At 50.0% G+C, this 24735-nt stretch overlaps 1 protein-coding gene across 6 annotated transcripts in view; it reads left to right on the forward strand.

The window, feature by feature from the left end:
- The window catches only part of Cdh23 (cadherin related 23), a 332359-nt gene that overhangs the window by 151420 nt on the left and 156204 nt on the right, over positions 1-24735 (forward strand). For 3 of the 6 annotated variants that reach the window (XM_035452204.1, XM_035452206.1, XM_035452207.1), the window contains exons 9-10: positions 6689-6801; positions 8093-8281. In XM_035452204.1, coding sequence (XP_035308095.1) covers positions 6689-6801; positions 8093-8281 — 302 coding nt within the window. Of the gene's footprint in view, positions 1-6688; positions 6802-8092; positions 8282-10401; positions 10408-24473; positions 24480-24735 lie in introns of all 6 variants that reach the window. The other 3 variants (XM_027388310.2, XM_027388311.2, XM_035452205.1) reach the window with 2 other exon arrangements.

Here is a 24735-nt window from a genome sequence, read left to right on the forward strand (position 1 = left end):
CGGTGGCAGGCCGTGCTGGCTCTGGAGATCCTGCTGGCAGGACTAAGGCAGGGTGGGTCCTTGGCCTTTCCCTTAATTCAGAGCAGAGGGAGTGAGCTGAGAGAGCTGGTGGCAAGGCTGTTAGCCCAGCAGAGCAGACAAGGCAATTCAGAGTCATCAGCCCATGTTCCCACACGCTCCATCAGCCACTCACCAAACTGCTTTCTAGCCAGACCGGCAGCCTGGGTCAAGATGCTGTAGAGGGATAGTGAGGGCCTGATGAGATTTGGCGTGGGCAGGCAGGAGTGGGGTGAAAAGGAAGCCTCCGGCCTGTGAGGAATTGGAAGCGAGGGTATTCCCCTGGGCCAAGGAGGCTCACCCCAAATGAGCTGCTTGCCTCCTCCCTCTGTATCCCCCCCACCTCCCTTCTGTGATCCCTCCAGAGGTCCCTGCTCCCTCTGGAGCTCCCCCTGCTCACACTGTTCCCTCCTCTGGTGGGCACTCCACCTCTTGCCTGCCATTCGCACAGGGCTCTCGCTATCCCTCCTTCCCTGTCCAATTCCCTTTGATCTGAAAACCATTCTCTAGAGATAGCCAAGGACCCTCCCTATCAGTGGCTTTCGGCAGACTTCTCAGCATACCGAGTCCCTCTGCATATCTGCCAGTATCTTTCTCAAGGTCACCCCCTGTGACCTCAGGGCACCCGGCACTTGAAGCTAGCTGCCCACCTATATATTCCAACCATCACCCGTGTATTTTTCGTATCTCTGCATGTCCCCAGTGGGGCCACAGAGACCATCCCTGAGAGTCCATATGTCCCTAATACCCAGTGTCTGTCACACCTCCACGGTACCGGCATCCCCCTAAAGCCAGCCTTGGCCCTCCAGAGCCACTATGGGCCATCTCTCCAACTATCTGCAGGTCATTGCCAGGCAGACATTCTTCTATGCCGTGTAAAACATGGGTGGAGGATTTCAGATAGACTTTCAATGAAGCTTTTAAAAAAAAAAAAAAAATCTAGGATTTTCTTTAGTTGTAACTGACAGCGATTACACATATTTCTGGTATACAGTGTGATGCTTTGCAACACATAAACCCTGTTGATAACCATCATCAAATCAGGGGAAATTAACATATACATCAACTTGAACATTTGCCATTCCTTCATGGTAGGGATATTCAAAATTCCCTCCCCTGGCTCTTTTGAAATACGCAGCTGAATTTTTTTTTTTTTAAACTGTAGTCACCCTGCTGGGCAATGGGACACCATGGTATTCTTCCCAACACATTAACTTTGTATTATTATCCAGTCTTTCACCGTGTTCCTCCACACAGCCTTCCCTTCTCTGGTAATTCCTGCTCTACGTTTGACTCAGAGACAGAGTTTTCTAGGTTCCACATTTGACTAGGATCATGCTGTATGCGGCTTCCTGTGCCTAGCTTATTTCACTTGATACGGCCACCCCCTCCCCAGGTTCATCCATGCTATTGCACTGGTGGAATTTATCTTTATATGGCCGTGTAATATTCCATTGTATATGCGGTCTTCTTTGTCCACTCATCTGTAGATAACACAGATGGATTCCATATTCTGGCTGCTGTGAGCAGTGTTGCATTAGCATGTACATGTCACCTCTTGGACATACCAATCCCATCTCCTTCAGGTGTTCATATGCAGTGGGCTGCTGGGTCCTATCGCAGTTCTGCTTTTAGCTTTTAAAGAGCCCTTCACACTGTTTTCCATTATGACTGTACTGGACTATGTATGCCCCCACCAGCATGGTGTTGGGTTCCCCTTCTCTCCACTTCCTCATCACCACTCGGTGTTGTGTATCTTTTTGATAGCCGCCATTCTAACTAGAATGAGACGGAAGCTGGCTGTGGCTGTGCCTGCATTTCCTGGCAGTCAGAGGTGCTCGTTATTTTTCCGTAGGCCTATTGGCCATTTGCATCTCACCCTTTGAAAATGTCCATTCTGGTCTTTTGCCTCCTGGGACTCCTGAAAGCAACTTCACTGATGCCTCTCTCTGAATGATGATGGCTTCTTGTGTGCCTTGCCATTGTCTTTGTCCCATCACACATGGCTGGGTACAAGGTGGTACGGATGTGTGTATAGGGCGAGAATGGTACACACATAAGTTGGGCTGGTTAGGTACTTTGGGCAACGTATTTCACGCCAGATCCTGCTGCCTCTCGAAAACAGTGGGTGTCTCTCCGTGGGGTAGCAGGGGTGGGGGTGGTGAAGAATGTGTAATGACAGTGCAGACAGCCCAGTGCCTGGTGTAGGGCGTGTGTTCTCTGAGCTGTAGTCACTGTTTAACACATCGGGGCCCAAAGTCTGTGTCTCCTTGCCCCTACTTTTTCCTCTGCATAGAGAGGTGAGTCACATCCTCTCAGATTTCCAAAGTTCCTATAGGGGTGGCTATCCCCAGAAAAGCCAGAGTGACCATTAGTGACAAATTCTTCTCTTGTAATATTTAGATTGACAGTTACCAGAATCCAGATTCCTCAAGGTGCAGCCTTTCTATCATCCCAGAGCCTCACACATGCCAGTGGTACCCCACACTTGGGACATCACCTGTTGACAAGGGAGACAGCTTTCCCTTCTGTTCAGCAGTAGGACTAAACAGGTGACTTGAGTCCTCTAAGCCTCTGTGGGACTTGGATACAAAGGATTGTTATGGTGGATCAATTTCCAGAACATCAGAGTGCATGCACCCTCGTGAAAGCATGCCAAGCTGGCAGTCCCTGTGAGAAAGTGATGGTGGGAGCAAATTATGACAGGAACAGAGGCTGGAGCTGGGGCATGATGCCCTGTGGACCTGGGGGTCTGTTCAGAGCCTCTTCCTCATAGCAACCAACTTATAAATACAAGCCTTGGATGTTAAGTTTGCCATCAGAAGTGTGCCCTCATTGGGCAAACAGGGATAGACATGTGCCCCACTGGATGGTGCCCAGTACTGAACAGGGACCCCAGCAGCCATCTTAGTGCCAGTGGGCAGCTGGCATTTATGGATGCTTCCAGTAGCCTGGGCATTGCCCTAATTCATCACACCTCACAGCTCTCTCAGTAGTTTGCCCCTCGGCAGGACCACTATTCTCTCCATTTTGCAGCCTAGGAAATAGAGGTACTTATCTGCTAAGAAACTTGACTAAGGTCACACAGCCAGTATGGGAGCTAAGTTAAACCAATGTGGTCAGCCTCCTGAGTGTATGATGGCAGTCTCCTCTATTCTACTGCTTTTCCTCTGGAGCTTGAGCCTCACAAGGTCTCCTCCTGTCAGCAGTGTGACGGTACCATAAAGGGCAGTCCTTGCTGTAGACTGAAGGCAGAGCCCCTTGCAGATGGTCCTGTACCTTGCCCATTGACAGGGCTCAAGTTTGAACTTGAAGGGGCCAACTGAGTGAGCTAGTTAATGAACACGCCCTTGACCTTTCCTACACAGGGCTCATTTCAAGCCAGTGCCCAAGCTCCACAGCATCCTAGCAAGTGCTGCAGTTGCCATGGTGACAGTGGCAGCAGCCAAGTGAGCGCCTCACTCAGGTGGCCTTGGCAGCTCCCTGGGTGTGTAACTGGTTTTGCCCGCTGGTCCTGGGAGCATGGAAGATAATCACATGGGGCTATAAAAAGTGTGGGGGGTGCATATGTGTGTTGGGGAAGGTCCCCAAGTTATTTGGGTGTTTCCAGTCAGCAATATCTCTCAGTATAACTTAGGGAGAAGGTGCTGAGGTTGGGGGAGGCATGTCTTAGGTCTGGAGGATAGTGTGACCATGAATGGAGAGGAGTAGGTACTGGATGAGGGGATGCATTTGAATGTGCCAGGTTCAGTAGCCCCATTTTCACAACCTAAACCTTAAGCAAGTTGTTCAGCAAGGGGCATTCTCGTCTCTGAATGATTTATGGTGAAATCTCACAAAGATCAAAATTGGATCACATTTAGTTAAACATTTTATAGGCTCCTTTATTGGAGAGAATAAATGGATATGAAAATCTGCAGTGATGGGATGCTAGCCATGGGGCCTAGGGATGCCAGAGCCTGTGTGAGTAACAGGGGAAGACCAGCCCCCTCCAAGATCCATGTAGCTCTGGCTTCATCCTACCCCAGGCCTGTCTGGCCAGCTATGCTATGAGGACTTGGTAAGGACTGCTCCTCCAAGGACTGTGCATTCCCCTAACACAAAGCAGAAGCAAGCCAAGAAAGAATAAATGAATGCATACAACCCTATGAAAGACTAAATGCCAGTATACAGTTCCATTCATAGAACTGTATAATGGATAAATGAATGAAAGCACACACATGAATGAATGAATGAATGAATGAATGAATGAAAGAGAGCATGAGGGTCTATGAATGAATGAATGATTGAATGAACGATTGAATGAATGAATGAGAGCACGCAGTCCCTCATTTCCTGTAGCAAACTCCTCTGCTAGCCACTCTTTGTCTCCCTATATAGTAGTCCTCTGTACACAAACGTGGTCACACCCATTAGTCTGCTGTGTGGGAAAAGCCTCAGGCAGGGGGCACGTGGGGATACACTTGAGAACTGAAGCCAGATTCCAAAGCAACATAAAGCCCAAAGGAAATCCACGGTCCTACAGTGGCTGAGAGAACTGGAGAGACTCCTGGCTGACTGCATGAGCAGGCTGAGAACACCCCCTGCCCTGCATCCGTGAAGTTAGAAGTGGTCGCTATCTCACCTAGGACTTTCCATTGTTGGTCCCTTGGAGTGAGGACAGGAAAAAGCAGGGAAGTGCCACCACTTCTCTGGTCACTTTGGGACTCTATGTGTATTGAAAGCTTGGGTATTACTTCTTTCCCTGAATCAGAGTTGGGGATGATGCATGATTACTTTGGTCCCGCCTGTACCACATGCCCTGCTTACAACAGCATCAACCAAGCCGTTGTCCCAAGGCAACATGTCTCTGTATTTCATCCTCATGAGGTAGATGCCAGTATTATCCTTATTTACACATGGAAGCCTGGCACAGAGGGGTTAAATAAGTGGGATGGGATCACACAGAAGGGCATTGGTGCTCTTCTTGCAAGATGCTTTCCTGCTTCAGCCCGTGAACAGTGTTGCTTGCTGTGACCTCGGGGACCGGGTTTGGGGAAGAGTGATGTGTGTTCCTTTCCAGACTGCAGATTCATTCAGCCTGAATCCCTGGCTTGTAGACATCTGAGCCCACTGTGCCAAGCTCAGGCCTGGCCACAGGATGGCTTGTCCTCGGGACTGCAGAATTGTGAATGGATACAGTAGGTCTGTGAATGAATGGGCAACAAGTTAGTGAGGACCAGAGCCTGGCTTCAGGGTCATAAAGAATAGACAGGAGTTACCCAGGGCTGCCCCAGGTGGCCTAAGAAACCATACAGAACCTGCTACCAGAATGTGCCAGCACATGTTATCATAGTAGACAATTAGGAACAGTTCTCATCTGCCCAGTTTATTGGCTGGGCAGGCAGAGGAGAGTCATGCAGAGAAGTCAAAAGAGGGACCATTGCCTATGGGGCAGAGAGAGTAGGCTGGACCATCACCATGTCCCTGCTGGAGGAGAAAGGGCAGGTGAGGATGACTGGGTAGGGAGGATGGGAGATGAAGGTAGAGAGGAAGCCAGGGAATGAGAACCCAGGGTAGGAAGGAGCACGTGCAGAGCCCAAGGAAGCTTCGGTGTGTGTGGGATCACAGTGCAGAAACACAGAAGCAGGAAGCCTGGTTGCAGGGGAGGAATAGAGGCTTCAGGGCCTCGGCAGGAGGCCAGAGTTGCTCATGTATAATTTTTGTGAGTAGTTTAAATAAGTGTCTCTAATTTAGTAAGTACTTAGAATATTCTTTAAAATTGAATTATGTTTTAACATATTCATCATTTTTAAAAATTGAAACCCTTGTACCATTGCCATAGAAAATCAGGATAAAATGAATAGACTAGAATAGAACCATAAAATAAGCACAAAGCAGGCCAATGAGGTGGCTCAACGGGTAAAGGCTCTTGCCTACCAAGCTCAACTAGCTGAGTTCGATCCCCAGAACCCATGTAAAGATAGAAAGAAATGACTGCATGAAATTGTCCTCTGACTTCCACATGTACACCATGGCCTGTGTGCCTATACACACGGAATAAATAAATTAATAATAATAATAATAATAATAATAATAATAATAATAATAATAATAATAATGTAAATGAAAAATAAGCCCCAAAGAACCTGCTGTGTCTACCATGTCCTGCCTGGATTCTGCCCCCTTTGGAAGGCTGTTCTAAAGGAAAACAAGGCCTGATGTAACCCAGTTAGAGTGCTTGCCTAGCATGCAAGAATCCAGTCATTGATCCCCAGCACTGCAAAAACCAGTTGCAGCACACCTGGCAATCTGGCACTCCAGAGTTGGAAGCAGGACATCAGAAATTCAAGGTCTTCTTTAGCTACAAAAGGAATTCAAGGTCAACCTAGGACACCTGAGACCGTGCCTCAAAACAAATTTTTTTAAAGAAAAATAAGATTTGGTGTTAAAATTTGCCAGCACTAAAAGGAGACTTTTTCCACTGGCTCAGAGAGGGCTAGGTGGAACTCGGGAAGGGCATTGTAATCTGTAATTCAAGGCTGTCTACCCTTGCCAGAGTCTACCAAGTTTGTCCCCTGTGGAGGAGTGTATGCCTTGACTCTACTACCCCTATGCAGGCCCATCATGGCTCTGGGCTTCTTTCTTGCAGGAAATACCAACAGCATCTTTGCCCTGGACTACATCAGTGGAGCTCTCACCCTGAATGGCCTGCTGGACCGGGAGAACCCTCTGTACAGTCACGGCTTCATCCTGACAGTGAAGGTGAGGCCCACTGGGTGGATACCACACTTCCTAGATTGTGGAGGTTGAGGCCATCCCTAGCAGCTTGAAGGACAGTCTGGAGGGGACCAGGGTCATAAATGCAAGTCTACCTGGCACTTCACACACACTACAATGCCTGCACTGGCTGCAGCTTCTATTTCCCTTCTAGGGATGATGCTCCCCAGCTTAGCAAACAGTAGGCTGTAGAAGAAGAGATAGGAGCTTGGGGTCCCTACCTGGAAGGTATGGAAAAGGTGCCAGTACTGTCCCTTGCAGCTACCTGCCACTCATGGCCAGTTTTAATTGAAATCAATGGCTTGCTGAGCCGTTCCCTGGGAAGGCTATTTAGGGAATGGATCCTGGGGGGTGGGTAGGTACAAGGGGCTGCCAAGCCCCAGGCATATAGCAATGGGGGAAGGGACCAAGATAGGCAAAAGGTCTTGAGAAAGGTGGAGGGTGGAGCCCTGGCCTTGAGAAGTCCCAAGGCAGCTATGGAGCTCTTGGCTCTCATGATTTACCAGCTCCTTCACCTCTCCTGGGTTCAGGGATGAGTCTGCCACATGTACACTCAGCCCCAGGCCTTCTTCATATTTTGCTTCCTCCCAAGGAGGCCAAGGGGTCTTCTCCTGCGAAGAGAGCCCATCCCACCACCCAGCACCACCATCACTTCACCTAGGGCCCCTGAGTTCAGCATTCCCACCATTATACAAAATGTTCGGTGAACATGCCGGTTGGGCTGGGCACTTTTATCTCTGGGCTTTGGTAGCAGACACTACCCAGATCTCCCTCAGAGTGTCTGGAGTCAGAACTGGGAAATGAGTGTTTTGGGATGTGGGGCTCTAAACACCCAGACATTTAGATCCTTTCTGGCTCTGACTCAGACCTTCCCTGGCCTGGTGATGTTAGGACCACAGCGGGGTCTCAGGGAAGTCTTGATCTGTCAGTATGGCAAAGCAGAAGCCCTGATTCTACCATTTGCCGAGCCGAGTGGCCTCTCCTTGCACCCCTCAGTGGGTGTGAAATCTATCTGTTCCTCCTGCCCACTTCCTAGAAGGTTCCAGAATCCCATTGCCAGAGTTTGAGACCTACTCAGGTCATTCTTCCTGGTACAAATTACCTCACGTCTCTGTGCCTCACTGTCCTCACCTGTAACACGGAATGCAGAAGACAGCACCATCTTCCTGAGGTGGGGATTTAATGGGGTAACTCGCATTGATACGCATGATCTAGAGAACATCCTGGATGGGTAATAGCTGCTTTTATGACTGTGGATGCCTTCCTCTGTCTGCAGGGCACGGAACTGAATGATGATCGGACCCCGTCAGATGCCACAGTCACCACAACCTTTAACATCCTGGTTATTGACATCAATGATAACGCCCCAGAGTTCAACAGCTCTGAGTACAGTGTGGCCATCACTGAGCTGGCGCAGGTCGGCTTTGCCCTCCCTCTCTTCATCCAGGTGGTGGATAAGGATGAGGTGAGTTGCTGGAGTACATGGCCCATCTGCATTCACTGCTGTGACTGGTTTGTGCAGCACCAGGATGGGTATCAGGAGTCTCTGGGATTCTGGGTCCTCAGTGGGAAAATAGAAACAGCCATTACTGTGTGCCCTCCCCTGCTGTGTGGTAGTCTCTACCCTGTTATAGGCTGTCATCTGCACCCTGGGAAAGCACCCGTGAGGACACTTCCAATGTGTGACTACACACACAGAGCGGGTACGGTATATGTATGTATCCATAGCCACTGGACTGATTCAAGAAGGTCATTACAACACATACATTAAAATAGCCATTTTTCCAAACAGAAATCAACCTGAAGTGTGCACCCCACACTATGCCGCCTTGTGTCCTGCCTGGGATACTCGTACCTAGGGTAGAGAGGCTGTATAAAGGCTAACTCGTGCTTTTGCTGTCATAGTTACACTTTTCCCACGTGACGTCCCGTCTCCCTCATCTCACCAACTCCCGTTGGCTATTCCCAGCTAGATACACTTGCCAGAACCAAGCCATGTGGGTATCCAGATCCACTGTGTGTGTGTGTGTGTGTGTGTGTGTGTGTGTGTACTCACCTCCATCTCCTGCTGAGTCACCATGCTAATTATCTGAGAGAAGTGAAGTACATATTGAGCATCTACTGTTTACTGTGAACAAGTATAAAGGGTACCCATTCCAAGTGGCCAATAGTGTGGCTGCAACAAAAGTATAAGCCTTTGTAAAAGTAGGGCTGGCTTAGAGATGCAGCCCAGCTGGTAGAATGCTGGCCTAGCATGCACAAGTGCCCAAGTGCTGTGTCTAGCCCATAATCCTAGGAGTCAGGAAGTAGAAGAGGGTAGATCAAAAGGTCAGAGGTCATTCTTGACTACACAGTGAGTTCAAGGCCAGCCTGGGCTACATGAGACCCTGCCTCTCCCCCAAAATATATATCAACAAGCAGGATGACTCCTGCTTTTGGTATAATAGTTACCCCTTTCTCATACGGGGTCCTGTATCGCTCATCTTGCCAACTCCTGTTGCTTAAGGATGCTTAAAAGCAGTTCTAGCGTTTTCTCACATTCTAGTGGTTCATCTAGTACGCCTGGAGTGTCCACAATGCACCCCCACAACAGTGTGTGTGTGTGTGTGTGTGTGTGTGTGTGTGCATGAGAACCTCAGAATGAAGTCCTTTCTAGGTTTCTGGGGAATAGTGATACCTAAGGGACAAAAAAACCTCTACCTATGTAGCATCCAAGGCCCAAGGCCCATGGATCATAAGCTATGAGTGATCAGCTAAAGAGAGGGTTCCCTCAGCTAGAGGATCAAGAAGGCTCTCTGGGGAGAAGGGTCTTGAACTAAGCTAAGGCATGCAAGAAGACTAGTGCCGCATAGAGGCCCTGAGGTAAGAACTTGCAAACAGACAGCAGAGCAGGTTGTGACCCACACAGACTATGCAAGGTTTGGGCTGGGGTATAGAGCTGGGACTCAGGCAGGATGCTTGAACTTGGTCTTGGAGGCAGCACAGGCTCTGTGCCCAGGGGACCCAAGGGCAAGCCCCCCCATTGACTAGCTCTGTGGCCTAGGGGGCCATTAATGATCCTATCAGAGCCTCCCCTGTTTGTGTGTTTAACAAGAAAGAATGAGGCTGTATCTGTCTAACTCTGCTGTGGTAACAAGTTAGCTCTAAGGCACAAGCTCATTCTGACAGGTTACCAGCTGGGAGTTTCTCTCTGGGTGGCCATTAGAGAACTCAATCAGTATTCTTAGACAGGTGCAGGGGGGTGAGGGACGGCTGAAGGGCAAAGACCAACTCCTCTACACTGAATCCCAGAATGGCCTGGTCCTGCTTGCCACTGGCTGATCAGAGTGAGTCTCAGGTCCCCACCTTACTGCCTGAGGGCTTCAGAACATGGAGAAACAGTGAAACCCATGTCTGTCTCAGAGGATGTGATCCCAGCACAGGAAGAAGGAGGATTCGCAGGACTTGTTCCTAAGCCTGCCATGAGGACCCTGGCCACCCTCACTGTTCCCCAAGCTGCAGCTCCCCAATCCAGAGAGCCCTGACCCTCCCAGATGTGTGTGTGGGGGGTCATCAAGGTCACCCTCACCCTGAGGGTCTCTGCAGGATGTTGTATTGGCTAGTTTTCTGTTGCTGTGACAACAGACAAAAAACAACTCAAGAAAGAAGGGCTATTTTAGCTTATAGTTTGAGGGTCCATCATAATGGCTGTAAGAGGAAGGCAACTAAGCGGTATTGTGTCTGTGGCTAGGAAGCAGCCATGAATGCTCACTCTCTCTCCTATATATTCAGTAAATCCTATCAGGTTGACAATGACGATTAACTAATGCATGGTGGGTGGTTGTTGGATCTCAACCTACCTTTAGTGACCACCCCACCTAGCATAACCAGTGACAAGCCCTGTGTCTAGGGGCACTTGGGGCAACAGGGGCCATCCCTGGGCTCTATATCTTTCTCCACAGAGGTGGCCATGTGTCTGAGAGTAAAGGACTTGCCTCCACTCAGGGTTCTGCTCTTGCAAGACCCAGTGACAAACAGAGAGGACTAACAAGGACAGGCAACCCAGAGACTCTAAGGCCATTATGTAGTGGAAGTTTCTGTCCTGCCTGGTCCCGCAGCCGATTAGCCCCAAATAAACACACAAAGTCTTATATTAATTTATACTCCTGTTTGGCTGATGTCTTAGGCTTCTTATTGGCTATCTCTGTCTTAATTATTAACCCATGTCTATTAGTCAATGTATTGCCACGAGACTGTGGCTTACCCATAATCCATCATGTTACCCCTTTGGCAGTATGGCATCTCTTCTCAACCCTCTCTGCCTTCCTCTCCCCAAAATTCTCTTTGGTCTGGTAGCCCTGCCTATCCTTCCTACCTGGCTATTGGCCAAACAGTGTTTTATTCACCAACCAATAAGAGAAACATATGTACAGAAGGGTGCCCCCACCACCATTAGGCCACCCTCTTGTCTCTGTTAGACTCCACCAGTGGCCAGACTCAGCCCTCAGTGAGAGGGGTGCAAGGCTCACTTCTGCATGGCTGTTCCATACTATCTCTCTTGCTATCCTCAGAACCCCAAGGGGCTCAGGTCTGGCCAGAGAAATATCCAAGGCCAGGGCACTGGTACCAAGGAAGAGCATGTGACCTAAGCTAAGGACTCACACACACACAGGCTAGAAGAGGAGTCACAGGCTGCAACATGGTATCCAGAATCAGGAACAAAACACACTTCTTAACACAACCAGGCAGCTGTCTAAGCCACTGCCCTGCTGTGTTCTTGGGTATGTCAGCGTTGATGTCTGGGTTCAAGGTGACTTTGGATTTGTGGGGAAAAATTTTTTTTTCACAGAGCAAATTATTTCAATAATTATTTATTTAGTGGGAGCGGAGTGCGCTGGCCTGCATCTGTAAGTCAGTGGTCTATTTTGGGGAGTCAGTTCTCTCCTTCCACGATATAAGTTCCAAGTTGAACTCAGGTCATCAGCTTTGGTGGCAAGCATCTCTACTGGCTAAGCCACCTTCTGGCCAAACTGAGCAAATCTGAATGCAGGAAGAGAGGTCAGACCGCTTGTCGCAGGCACTGCAGAGCCACAGGCAGTCTTGGGTTGTCCTCACAGTTGTGGTCACAGAGTGATGAGTGTGCCAGCCTCCCAAAATCCTGGTGGGATTTTGGTGGGTCTGAATGTTGCAGGATCTACAGGATGTAAGACGCCACAGCCAAAGTGGGTTTGATGAGCAGGCTTTCAGTGTCTCACACCCTATCCAGAGCTCTGTGGATAGAGACATGCATTGGTCAGTATCTACCCCACAGATGCTAAGCACAGCTGGAAGATGGGCTTCTTCTGATCTGGGTCCCACAGGCTGCCCTGGGCAGGCTGACTTCAGCAGACCACTATGGGGCAGTAGAGGGCGGTGATGAAAACAGAAGGGGTAGCAGGAAGCAGGTGACCTCTGTGGGAACTTTGTGGTGGTAGCGGTTCCTACTTAGTATGTTAGCTTATCTCAGAAAGGCTGGATGTACCTCAAGTTCCTCCCAGATCCAAGATTCAGCAGAGCCCATCACTGTGCCTTGGGCTCTAGTGTGCCATAGCCCACAACCCAGGGGCTAGAAAGTGGCCCTGGCTATCCCCAAGGACTCCCAGCATTAGTCTCCAGGCGATTTCTTTACCTTTGCCAGGCTATAGAAAACTCACAGAAGGCAGGGAAAAAAGAGCTGCAGTGGGCTGGAGTCAGCAGCAGCTGCTTTTTGTCCTGTGTGACAGTTGAGATGCAAATAGATGGTTGGGATGCTGATGTGGGGGTGAGAACGGGAGAATGAAGGCAGAAAAGCCCAGAAGTCTGCCTTGGTGCGGACCCATCTCTGCTGCAAATTAAAGGCTGTGGCAGCTTCACTCTCAGCACCTCTGCAGTTTCAAGTGCCCCACCCACCCCCAGAGCGATGAGGGTGCCATGGTAGATAAGCAGAGAGGTGTCCTCTCACCCCCAGCCCAGGCTTTCTCCAGGGCAATCCTCTGTAGGCTAGCCTGCAGCCTCAGGCCTCTCCTTCAGCTGAGGGCTCCTTGGAGGCCAGCAGCTTTGGTGGGGTACCTCAGACACACCCAGAAGTTTGTCTTGAGACAGTCTAACTATGGAGCTGGTGTTGGCCTTGAACTTGAGATCTCAGATCTCACCTAGCTCCCTCTTTGTGAACCTGAGTACTGCCTTCATGGGAGGAGCCAGGAAGAAGATGGGGTATGGAGGCTTCTGGTGCCCCACATCATTTACTCTCCCACCTTAGCTGGACCTGGGTCCTCTGTGGTTCTCCCCTACCTACCCCCTCCCAATTAACCCCTGTCCTACATTTGGTGCCGTCCAGAGTACTTCGCACAGGTGGGATAGGAGAGCCAACAGTGTAACTGGAGTTTTCTTCCAGCCAGGTCCTGCCACCTCCATTTAGCCCCAAATAAACACACAGAGATGCTATATTAATTATTAAACTGTTGACCGATGGCTGAGGCTTCTTACTGGCTAGCTCTGACTTAATTATTAACCTATTTCTTCATCTAAGTATTTCCACGTGGTCTTATCTTACTGGAGAAGGGTCCAGACCTGTTACTCCTTCCTCCACGACATGGTATCTCTCCTTGTCCCCCTCTGCCTCTCTCCCCAGCATCCTCCTCATCTTCTAGCCCCGCCTATCTTCCCGCCTCTACTGGCCAAACAGTGTTTTAATCATCAATCAATTAGAGAAACATATATGCACAAGGACATCCCCCCTCACAACAGGTTCAAGGTCAAAATATGGCTCTAGGAACAAGGTTGCTCTTTCAACTCTGGCTCTGCCCCTTTGCCTCTGGGTGACCACAGAGTGATCACAGATAGCTCACAGAGCTGCTCTGAGGGAAAATGAATTCACACATATATTTAGAACAGGGCCTGCCCCATCACAAACCCTCCTAGCCATCAGGTAGTTCTAGGATGTGATTTTTGCCCTTGTCAGAAAGATTCAGAGAAGTTATGGGAAGTCACACAGCAAATGGATTACAGTTTGGATGGAATTTGACCTTGGTCTCAAATCTGGATTTCCTACCTGTGACTCTGGGCTCCTTATTTGGAGATACGGCTGCCCTGTTCTCCCCCACCCCTCTTCCCCAAACTCAGCTGCTGTCCACCTCTACACTGCTGCTGGGAGGGTGCAATGAAGCCGCAGCATAGAAGCGAGTGGGCACATCTAGTTAAAGAAGGGTAGCCTCTGCCTGGGCCTTAAAGAGAAACAAGAACCTCTGTTCTCAAGGGCCCTCTACAAGAGGCAGGGGGCCGCCAGAGGCAGAGGGAGGACCTCTGGGGAATACCCGGGTAAGAATCCATCCAGTCACAGAGTTTGGGCTGGAACACCCTGCGTAACCAGTTCAAACACTTGGCCCCACAGATCAGTGGGTCCCCCCAGCTCCTCATGGCTGGCAGGAGGAGCTGGGGGAAGGAAAGGGACCGGTGCCAGATAGGTGGCTAGGGACACATCTGGTAGAAATGTGTTCTTATTTCGGGCAAATGACACGATTAATTTGTTTGAGGGGCATAAGGTGGGGGAAGAAACCAAATTACCCACCTCCCCAAGTAAAGGCATCACCACCATGTAATGGAGGAAAGAGGATGGCGGGGAGAATATCCCAGAATGCTAGGTTGGTGAGGAATTTGCAGGGGGTGAGGGGTGGGGGCACCAATAGGGCATAGATGGTCCCTTCTTCTGCTAATCTCAGAGGCTCATGTTTATTCATCTCTCTGATTTTCCATTCCACATGTGTTCTAGTCCTGTCGGAGAGCCGCAGCACGGCCCGTATTTATTTACGTTCGCTTTCCCATTTGTTCCTGTTAGTGGGTTTGTCCAGGCTATGTTCCTCTGCACCCTCCCACACAGCACTGTGAAGGCTGTGTTCTCGCTATGGGCTTCCACTGTCACTTTTAGAACTCTCCCTTCCAGCCCAGGAATTTCTATGCTACAGGGGCAGGCAGCCCACTGGCCCGCCAAGGCACCCAGACCGGGAATGAAGAAAAGCCTGTGCCTTTATTCTCACTAATGTGAGTTCCACCTGCTCTTTTGTAATGGACCTAGATGCAGGGTCTGTGAACTTTGACCTCAAGAAAAACCTTCCAAAGCACATATATGACTGCATGGCCCCTCTAAAAATACTTGGATAACTGTTTCAAAATAGTCAGTTGACTTGGTGTACCCTGTAGTTTATCTTACACAATTAAAAGCATTGTGAGAGAGTAGGATTGTGGCTCTGTTGGTAGAGTACCTGACTAGCATGCATGAGGCCCTACGTTTGAGCCTCAAGACTACATATACCAGACAATGGAGATCCTGTCAAAAAAGAAAATCTAAGGATAACTGTGGGCTTCAGCAGGCTTCCAGAAAGATCCATAGCATAAAAAGAGGATAAGCAAGTCCCTGTCTTCACCACCTGTAACCTTCCCACTAACTACCTCTCTCCCTCCCCTCTTTCCCCCTCCTTCCTCTCCCCTCCCCTCTACTCCTCCTCCAGCCCTACTCCTACCAGGTTTTTCTGGTTTGTAATTTTGTTTTGTTTTGTTTGTTTGTCTTGGAAAGGCTGACTCTCTCTTTGGGTCCAGTCAGCATTCTGAGCCACAAGCCTCTGCACACCTGGGTGGAACCAAGAGTCTTGGCCCCTGTCACACATTCGGCTGAGTGTCTGTCACTCAGACCACCGTTCCTCTGGGCCCTGTAGTAAGTATAGTGTCTCCCCAACGTGTAGTTTGTGGTGGACACGGTAGGGACACATTCTTGCCCCTTTGAAAAGTAACCACAGCCACTCTGAATTCAATTGTCAAAGCCACATTAAAAAAAAAAAAAAAGAAAGAAAGAAAGAAAGAAACCGAACTCTAGGAACACAGAAAAGGGACATGAGGCCAAGCTGCCAGTGGTACTACTGACAGTTCTGGATGTAAGTGTGTGGCTATCCATTGCCTCACCACCCCCTCCTCAACCCTTCTAGGCAAGTAACTAAGATGTAGCTGGAAATCACTTAACCCCAGGACCACCCCTACAAAATATAAAGGAAGTGAGAGATGATGCCTTCAGGGTCCCCTGCCTCTCACACAGCTATGAGAAGGAGCAGGGGAGAGGCCTCTGGTTCAGGGAGAAACGGAAGCAGCAACTTCTGCTTACATGTCATGGTTCCTCCCCCAAGATTGAGGCTCTCCAGGAAAATATCTGTTGCCTCCAATGCCTATCAGCTCTAGAAGGGACGCCCCGGGATCAGGACAGCCCCGTCTGCGTTTCCCATTAATTTCTCCCCAGTTGCCTTTGTGGAGACTCTTCTTGCTGCGATTGTGATTATTGGGATTTTCCTAGCTTTGGCTGCATCCTTGCATCCCCACTGTGTGATTCCTCCCAGCTCGCAAAGCTCCAGCCTCCCTCAGGACCAGAGGGTGGCCCGGTGTGACTCACATGCCTCCTCACTTAGTGTCATCGCAAATGTAATTAGCATGTGCTCTGCACCGGTGCCTGCCTGGTGGGAGTGGGGGGGGTGATAAACCTGTTTGGTAGCTCTGGTGTCAGAGAGTGGCCCTGGGCCTTGTCATTACCCACCCAAGTTCCCTGGACTACAGCGGGGCGTTCATCTTTCATGTTGGGTCTGTGCAATTGTTCCCTTTATATCTGTTTCCCAGGCAGACCCTTCCCATGATCCTCCATACCCAAACCAGAGTAGGACTCAGTGGGAAGTAGCAACACTCATTTTATCTGAAAATTCACACCCCTGAGACAGCACTTGGTCCTCTGAAAGCGCCAGTGGGATCAGTAGCGGCTTGCAAACCTTGTCTCCACCCTGAGACTGTCTGTTGCCCGGTTCATGGCTATCATGGTGCCCGTTCTCTGAGGCCCATTCACTCTAGAACATGATGTCTTTTTCCCATGCTCCCCTGCCTGCCCTTTTCGTTCACGTTGCTCATGTCAACACCTGACATTGCTGCTCCCCTTGGGCAGCTTCAGCTCCCAAAGTGGGCAACTAAAGAACTAGGTAGGCAGGTAGTACGTGCCTGTTGTTCAACTCCTGGGGATGGGCAAGGCAGGGAAGTTGAAAATCTAAGTCCACCAGGATCTTGGCTCTAAATTAAAAAAAAAATTAAGTGTTGGGATGCCACTGGGCTAGAGAGACTGCCTGGGATGTGTGAGGCCCTGAGTTCAATCCCCAGCAATGCAAAACAAGTGAGTGAATAGGAAAAACAGCATACTAGGTAGTAAAAAGAAAACTTGGAGAAAAAGAAGTTGGGGCTGGGCTTGTAGCTCTGTTGGTAGAGTGCTTGCCTCGCACATAAGAAGCCCTGGGTTCAATCCCCAGTGCTGCATAAAAGCCGGAGTGGTAGTGCACACTGGCAATCCTGGCACAACAGGAGGAATCAGGAGGGTCAGAAGTTCAAGGCCACCCTCTGCTAGCTTACAAGTTAGCAACTTTGAGGCCAGCTGGGACTAGAAAAATCCTGTCTCCAAAGAAAGACAGAGTGAGTTATGTTGGGGGTGATCTAGGGGAAGGGGCTTTTAGGAGAGCTCTCTCTACTAAGATGGCATTGAAAGAGAGACCTCTTAAGTGAAAACATTTAGTGGAAGGATATTCAAGGCAAAAGAAAGCCTGAGGGCACAGCTCTGAGGCAGGAGCATGCCTCCCTGTCAAGGAGGAGCATGTACTCAATCCCAGCACTGGGGAGCTCAATAGTTCACAGTGCATGGGGGGTGGGTTACAAAGAATTGGGACAGGGCAGGATTTGGGGGGCGGGTAAAATTGTTTTAGCATAGTGGTCAGACAGGAATCCATACATGTATTATTATCCATAGAATCATAGAACAAAAATGTTAATTATACTGCATGTTAGTTTATGAAGTATTGAAGATGTCCCACCAGACACACCCCAGAAAAGATGAGGTGAGAGGAGCCCACACCGATGAGGAACCAGGAATGAACTATCCAGAGAACATATGAGCTATGCTGTGCTGGGTCTCAAGAGTGTGGACTCTGCTCAGAAATAAGGAGAGAGAGGGAGAGAGAAGGGAGGGAGGAGGGAGGAGGAAGAAAGAAAGAAAGGGAAGGAAGGAAGGAAGGAAGGAAGGAAGGAAGGAAGGAAGGAAGGAAGGAAGGAAGGCCTCAAGGCAGTAGACTAAAGGTCAGGTGTGTAGCTAGGCTTTGAGAGATTCCCACAATGCACTTGGCCATGGGGTACAAAATGGGAACTGTTCAAACACACCGCCACTGGTCTCCGTGTAAGTGCATTATGATTCCCAGAAGAGCTGTGGGAGGCACAGGGAAATGTGCTTGCACAGGTGAAGAGCACCTGCCACCTTCCACAGCGCTACACCCATCCGGGATGAAAATGACGGCTCTCGAGTTCTTCCCGGAAAGTGCCAGCTGCCAGTCAGATTGAATTAGATTTCACAGGACTTTTTTTTCTTCTTCTTCTTCTTTCCAATACGTGGAATTCGCCAGCAAATTACTCTTAAAGAGGGAAAATCAATCATTTGGAGCAGAGATAAGCTGAAGGCAAGGCAGCCTCGGATTGATCCCATCTGTGCAGGCGTGTGTGGAATTCGATGGATAACCTGGGGCAGGGGGAGTAGTTCAGGGTGTGGGAGTGTGCACAGGGAGGAGAGAAAGGGGGCAAATAGAAGTAGAGGAGAGTCTTGTCCATCTGGGCTAGAATAACAAAGGGGTTCACTTGCCTCCTTGTGGAGGCAGGAGAATCTAAGACCAAGGAGATGGAGGATTAGGTTATGTGGCAAGAGACCCTTCCTGGTTTGTAGATAGTCATCCTCTGTCATGTGACAGAAAGGGCAAGGATGGCTCTGGGGTTCCTTTCATTAAGTACCATCAAGAACTGGCATCCCATTCGGGAAGATTCTACTGACACACACCAGTCACCTCCCAAAGATCTATTCTCCTTTGAGATTGGAGGTTAAATGTGTGCGTGGACTTCGGGGGGGGGGGTGACACTAAGTGTCTACACTTTCAGACAGGAAGTGAAGGAAGGATGGGCAAAGAGACACAGAGGGGTGGGGAGAGAGAGAGAGAGAGAGAGAGAGAGAGAGAGAGAGAGAAGAAGAAGAAGAAGAAGAAGAAGAAGAAGAAGAAGAAGAAGAAGAAGAAGAAGAAGAAGAAGAAGAAGAAGACTCTAAGGCAAGATGCAAGATGTTACAGACTGGGAAACTGAGGCACAAGGAAAGAGATCTTTCCCCATCATCCAGCAATGGGTGGTGGCTCCAGAAAGGACACATTCACAGCTTTAGGCCTGGATGCTCAGAGACCCCAAAGTAGGAAAGCAGGTCTTAGGTTGATAGGAGAGCCAGAAGCAAGGCAGAGAAGGGGACTCAGAGTTGCTGGAGGCCAGGCAGACCTAGAACTCAGGAAAGGGCAGTGGGACCCAACTCCTGACCATGGGAGACAGTTACCTCTGTGGTCCCCCAAGGAGAGCTGGAGGCAGAGTTAGTGACCTCCATGGCATTCTCTACTCCCTCCTGGGTGCAGTGGGTGCAAGGCAGTGGCCTGGGACAGGCAGGGACAGAAGTCTAGTGGTTTTTAGGTACAGAGGTGGGAGGGAGAAGCAGCTGACTCTAAGGAAAATGGTGGGGGGGTCTCCTCCCTGCCAAGGCCACTTCACCATGTCTGATTGGGATTAATTAAGTGGAAGGACGGACAAAGGAGTGATAAAGAACACAACTTGTCAGCTTTGATTTTCTGCCACTCAATAGCATGGATGAGCTCAACAGAAAGCAAGAGGAGGGAGCCAAGCAGTCCCTGCTGAGGGTGGGAGTGGATGGTCCCTGCACGCGCCCGCCTGCTACACACACATCCCATTGCAGGTACTCTTCTGTCGGCCCCTCCCATCCCTGGTCCAGGTCTCAACACAGCCCTCCTAGAACTACAGAAATGGCTCTCTTGGCTGAACGTCTGTCCAGGCAACTTCCAGGATATCACATCCTGCCCCCATTCTGCAGATGAGGCAGTCAGGTCTCACTGAAGAAAAATCATTTGTATGAAACTGCAAAACTAAAAAAGGGGATGTGTGAGTCTGGGCTCAGGTCTGACTCCTTAGGGCTTTTGAGTTTGGTTTCTTTGTGGTGCATGTGTGCATGTGTAGAGAGGCATGTATGTGGAAGCCAGAGGTTAACCTCAGGGGACCTTCTCCTCACCTTGTTCTTTCAGACAGAATTTCTCATTGGCTTTCAGCTAACAAATCTGCTAGGTTGGCTGGCCAGCAAGCCCCAGAAATCCTTCTGTCTATGTCTCTGCCACCCTAGTGTTGGTATTACAGGTGTATTCTGCGCCTGGCATTTTCACATAGGTGCTGGGGATCGAACTCAGGACCTCATGCTTGCAAAGCGAGCACTTTACTCACTGAGACATCTCCACAGCCCTGGTTTGAGCTGCCACTAAGCTATAATGTTTCCACTGGATTTGTGGTTGAAGGACTCTTCCATGGCAGGTCTGACTTCTGAACAGCATTTCTAAAGAGCATGGCACTGACTCTGGGGACCCTCTCTGTACCCCAATTCATTATCCCTAGTCTCAGTACAAGTTAAATGGCTTTTTCCAGTCCATGGAGCTCCCAAGAGTTGTCTCAGGAAAGATGACACAGTTCATATGTCAGAGAGGGCAGGCCCCACTAGACCCCCTTCACAGATGGATAAGGTGAGGACAGGAGGTAGAAATTGATAGGGAAGTTTAGTGGTTGGAACCTTGAAAGTGAAGAGTTTTATTGTCATGCTTGGCCAGAAATAGGACATGCCATTGGTGTTTAGATCAGAGATGGTAACAAGGGGTTTTGAATTTTTATCTCCCTCTCAACAAACACTCCTGTTGGGAGGCTTATTCATATGGTGTGACCAGAGCTTGAATTTACGTACTAAGATCTTTTTAAGAGTTTCAGAACTGAATCTAGATTTTTATGGTAAAAGTGGGCTACAGCCACTCCCCAATTTTTAGGGTTACGTTTTAAAAAAAGAGAACATTATAGTAGCCTTGATTGGGATTCTGTTGGGGTCTATAAAGGGAAAGCCATTTTCTGTAACGGAGAAGCCAAGATTCCAGGGATATTGAGCCTCATCCCCTGCATCACACCAGGTCACTAGCCTGTCGCTGCCAATAACCAACAGCAGCGAGCAAAGAGTCCACTGTGTCACCATAACAGGACATGTGTGCTTGGCCAAGGGACTGCTCTGCAGACTTCAGTCCTTGGAGGAGGCCTGGGCATGGGGAGGGAGGTGCACTGAGACCTTGCTCACTCTGGGAACCAGGTACTGAAGAGGGATGGAGAATACCCAATCAGTTCATGTTGCAGGTCCCCAGTTCCCCTCCTGTGGGAGCACTCAAGAACCAGTGTCTGCAGAGGGTGGGCCTGGTGCATGATAGCACACCCCACTCCACAAAGAGCTGAGACTAGCACTTGACCAGGAGACCCCTGTAACAGACTCATGGACCCAGTTCCACTGGCTTAGTGGCAAGGAGCAAGGGCAGGGCTTGCTCTGACCACCCCTGGTAGCCCTCCCCTTCCAGATGCTGAGGGTGGGGGTAAGGTTAGGAGTCAGGCAGTCTCTTCTGGCAGCAGGCTGATAAGGGACTGTCCTCTGCGGGGGGCAGGAAGGCTACAAGACAGCAAGAGCAATTGGGGAAAGCCAGCAGGGGGGCTAGGAATGATTCAGTGTGCAGCCCCCTCCTGGAAGATACATAAAACCGAGCCTTGGGGAGGTCTCCAGCCAGCAGCTGCTGGCTCCCCGGCCTTGGGAGCCTGCTGCCGCTCACCTTAGGGACCACAGCCCCACCAATCAACCTTCTGATCACCTCACACAGCTGGAGTAGAATTTAATCCCGTGCCCCCAGGCTCCTCTCCACACACACTGGGCCCCCTTTGATGTCCTTTTTTTATCTCCCTTTCCAACAAACTCTGTCCCTTAACAGCTATGTAAATGCTGCCTGCCACCTCTAGCAGCAGGGTGGCAGCCCTACAGAGGGACAAGTGTGAAGAGGAGACCGAGCTCACCAGGGAGAGAGGACACTGCCATATCTTTGCCACTTGTGGCATGGGAAAGGGGACAGCTGTGCTCCCCCATATTCCAGCTTAGAGTATACCTGAGGGTGGAGGTTGGGAATTGGAAACCTTCGTTGATGGCTGTGTATCTTGAATAGCTGTCCTCCATGACAAAAGGCTCCCCCAGGTCAGGGCTGTAGTTAAAAGAGTTTTGCACCAACTTAGCCAACAAGGTGAGCATGTCTCTCATCCCCCATCTGAGCAGATGAGAGGTCCCAGCTTGGGCCTGGCAGGAACTGGTCCTCTTCAATGGACTTGCTGAGCATATGAGGATGGTCAGAGGTGATCCTGGGAAGCCTGGAGACATTAGCACATAGAATCCTGACAACTGAGGTGTCAGGCCTGAGCCCCTGTGGTACATCCAGGAGAGGACAGACCTTAGGATCTGAGACCCACAGAGGTGACATGAAGAGGCCAGAAAAGGGACTAGAAGGATGGCCAAGTTAGTAAAGTACCTGCCACATAAGCATGGGGACTTAAGTTAGGTTCCCCAACTCCAACCTCAAAGCCACTCCTGGGTGTGTCTTCCATAGTCTCCAAAGAATTAATCAAGAAGAGGAGACTGGTTCTGAATGTGGACAATCCAATCCCATAGCCCAGAGGCCTAGACTGAATAAAAATAGAACAAAAGGGAACTGAGGTTGCAGCTCAGTCTGTAGAGTGCTTGGCTTGTCTGTCATGAAGCCCTAGATTCAAACCCCATCTCTAAATAAGCCAGGCATGGTGGCACACACTTGTAATCCCGGAATTTAGGAGGCAGAAGAAGATGGATCAGGAATTCAAGGTCATGCTCGGCTACATATAAGTTGAAGACTAGCCTGAGAAACAAGAGACCCTGGCTTACAAACATGGGGCAGGACAATAGACAAAAACAGCTATGTTGGTCATTTTCTCTCTGTTTCTTGCTGCCTCAATGTGACTGGCTCTGCTCGAAACCCTTGGTGCTATGATGACCTAAAGTGTCTAAAACTGTGAGGCATAATAAAGTGTGCCTCCCTTAAGTCGTTTCTGTCAGGCATTTTGTCACAGCAACAAGACGCCTGTCACCTCTGGCAATGACATTTCTGACCACAGGGCCAACATGCTCCTTACTGAACACCTACACCGCAGTTGGGGGGGGGCAATCCTATATCAGAACCCCATTCCCTTAGCCTCTGAGAACCAGAGCCTGGGCTCTTACCCTGCCACCTTGCAGCCACCCTGAGTAGCTCGCCTAACCTCTCTGAACCAAATGTCCCCTGAAAGGTCTTCACTGTCACCATGCCCCACTGCCCTTGGGAAAGAGATGCAAGGGACTGAGGCTGTGACCTTCTTATACATATTATATGTCAGGGGCTCCCAGCATTCCAGAGTGGCCACAGAGGGGGCTGAGAATGCAATGGGGGACACTCTGCCACAGCCTTTAAGGGAACCGAGGAAGGACTCAGGCAATAGTTCTACTAGTAAGGTGTCTGCTGAGCAGACATGAGGACCCGAGTTCAAACCCTTAGAACCCACATGCAAAGAAAGCTAGGCATGGTGGCATGCACGTGTCACCTCGGCACAGGGGCAGGAGAGGGAGGGAGATGGCTGGTTTCCTGAAGCAAGCCAGCCAGCCTAGCCCAATTGATAAGTTTCAGGTTCAATAAATGGTCCTTCTCAAAAACTAAAGATGGAGAGCGATCGAGGAAAGATACCTGTATTTCACCTCTGGCCTCTACATTCATGTGCACAGACACAATTGTGCGTGCACACGAGCTCGACACACGCACACAGGCACGTATACACACACACACACACACACACACACACACACACACTCACACATGCATATACCTACACTAGCAAACACCTGTGCCAAACAGCGAGTTGCAGACAGAAACACACAGGGCGGGGCTGTTCTTCTCACTTCTCAGTGCTGAGAGCCACACCTGGCAGGAGGGCCGCAAAGGTATGTACTGCCATCCCTGTTGGCAGTGGCTGGGGAATTTGCTTAGCACCCATCACCAAGGTGGAGTTGTAAGAGGGAGGGAGAATGTGCTCTGTTTGTGTCAAACAGGAGGCATCAGTGTCTGTGCATAAAAATCTACCTCACGCTGTGGCCTCCTGGGACCGGTACCTGAGAACAGGGTGAGGGGCTGCCTCTGGGAAGTGACAATGAGGAGCATCTCCCAAGTTTCCAGCCTCCTCCTCCTCCTCCTCCCCCTCTCACTGAATGTTAAGAAAATAAAAAGATGGCAGTGGTGGGGGCCGAATTCTGCAGGGTTTCCATCCAGGCTTCTGGAAGCAGAATGTGGGGCCCTGGCATCTCACCTCCCAGCTCACTCTAGTGTACCTAGTCTGGAGAGCACAGAGAGGAACTTGCCCTTCTGTGGCCTCACCTTCCCTGCGTCATCCCAGGCTCGTGCACTCCCCTCTTTTCTCGCTCCTCCAGCACCCCTGCCTCAGCTGTGGACTCAGAGGCCTCAGGGTTCTATACCTGTACCACAGGCTAGGATCCCAGGATCCCTTTTGGCCCTCTCCTTCACCCTGACCAGTGATTCACTGTCTTTTCTCTCTCTTGCCTTCTTTCCCACCTGTGGCTCCTCCTTGTCTCCGTCTCTTTGACTGACTGTTCCCACTGACAGAACTTGGTAAGTGAGCCTTGAAGGGCAGGGAGGGCTGGGGTGAGGGGCATCACAGAGAACCTTCCTCTGCCCCAGTGACACAGCCCAGACACCCCCCACCTTCCCAGACCGGTGAATACTGTGGTCAGGAGTCCAGAGTTCAGGGGAGAGAGCATCAGAGTCACCTGTTTAGAACTGCACACTCCATTGCCTTTGGCTATTAGTGTCCTTTCAGGCATTTAATTGGTCCCCTCCAGCTGATGGAATGGATCCTGCCAGGGAG

The sequence above is a fragment of the Cricetulus griseus genome (genome assembly GCF_003668045.3).
Source record: "Cricetulus griseus strain 17A/GY chromosome 1 unlocalized genomic scaffold, alternate assembly CriGri-PICRH-1.0 chr1_1, whole genome shotgun sequence".
NCBI lineage: Eukaryota > Metazoa > Chordata > Mammalia > Rodentia > Cricetidae > Cricetulus > Cricetulus griseus.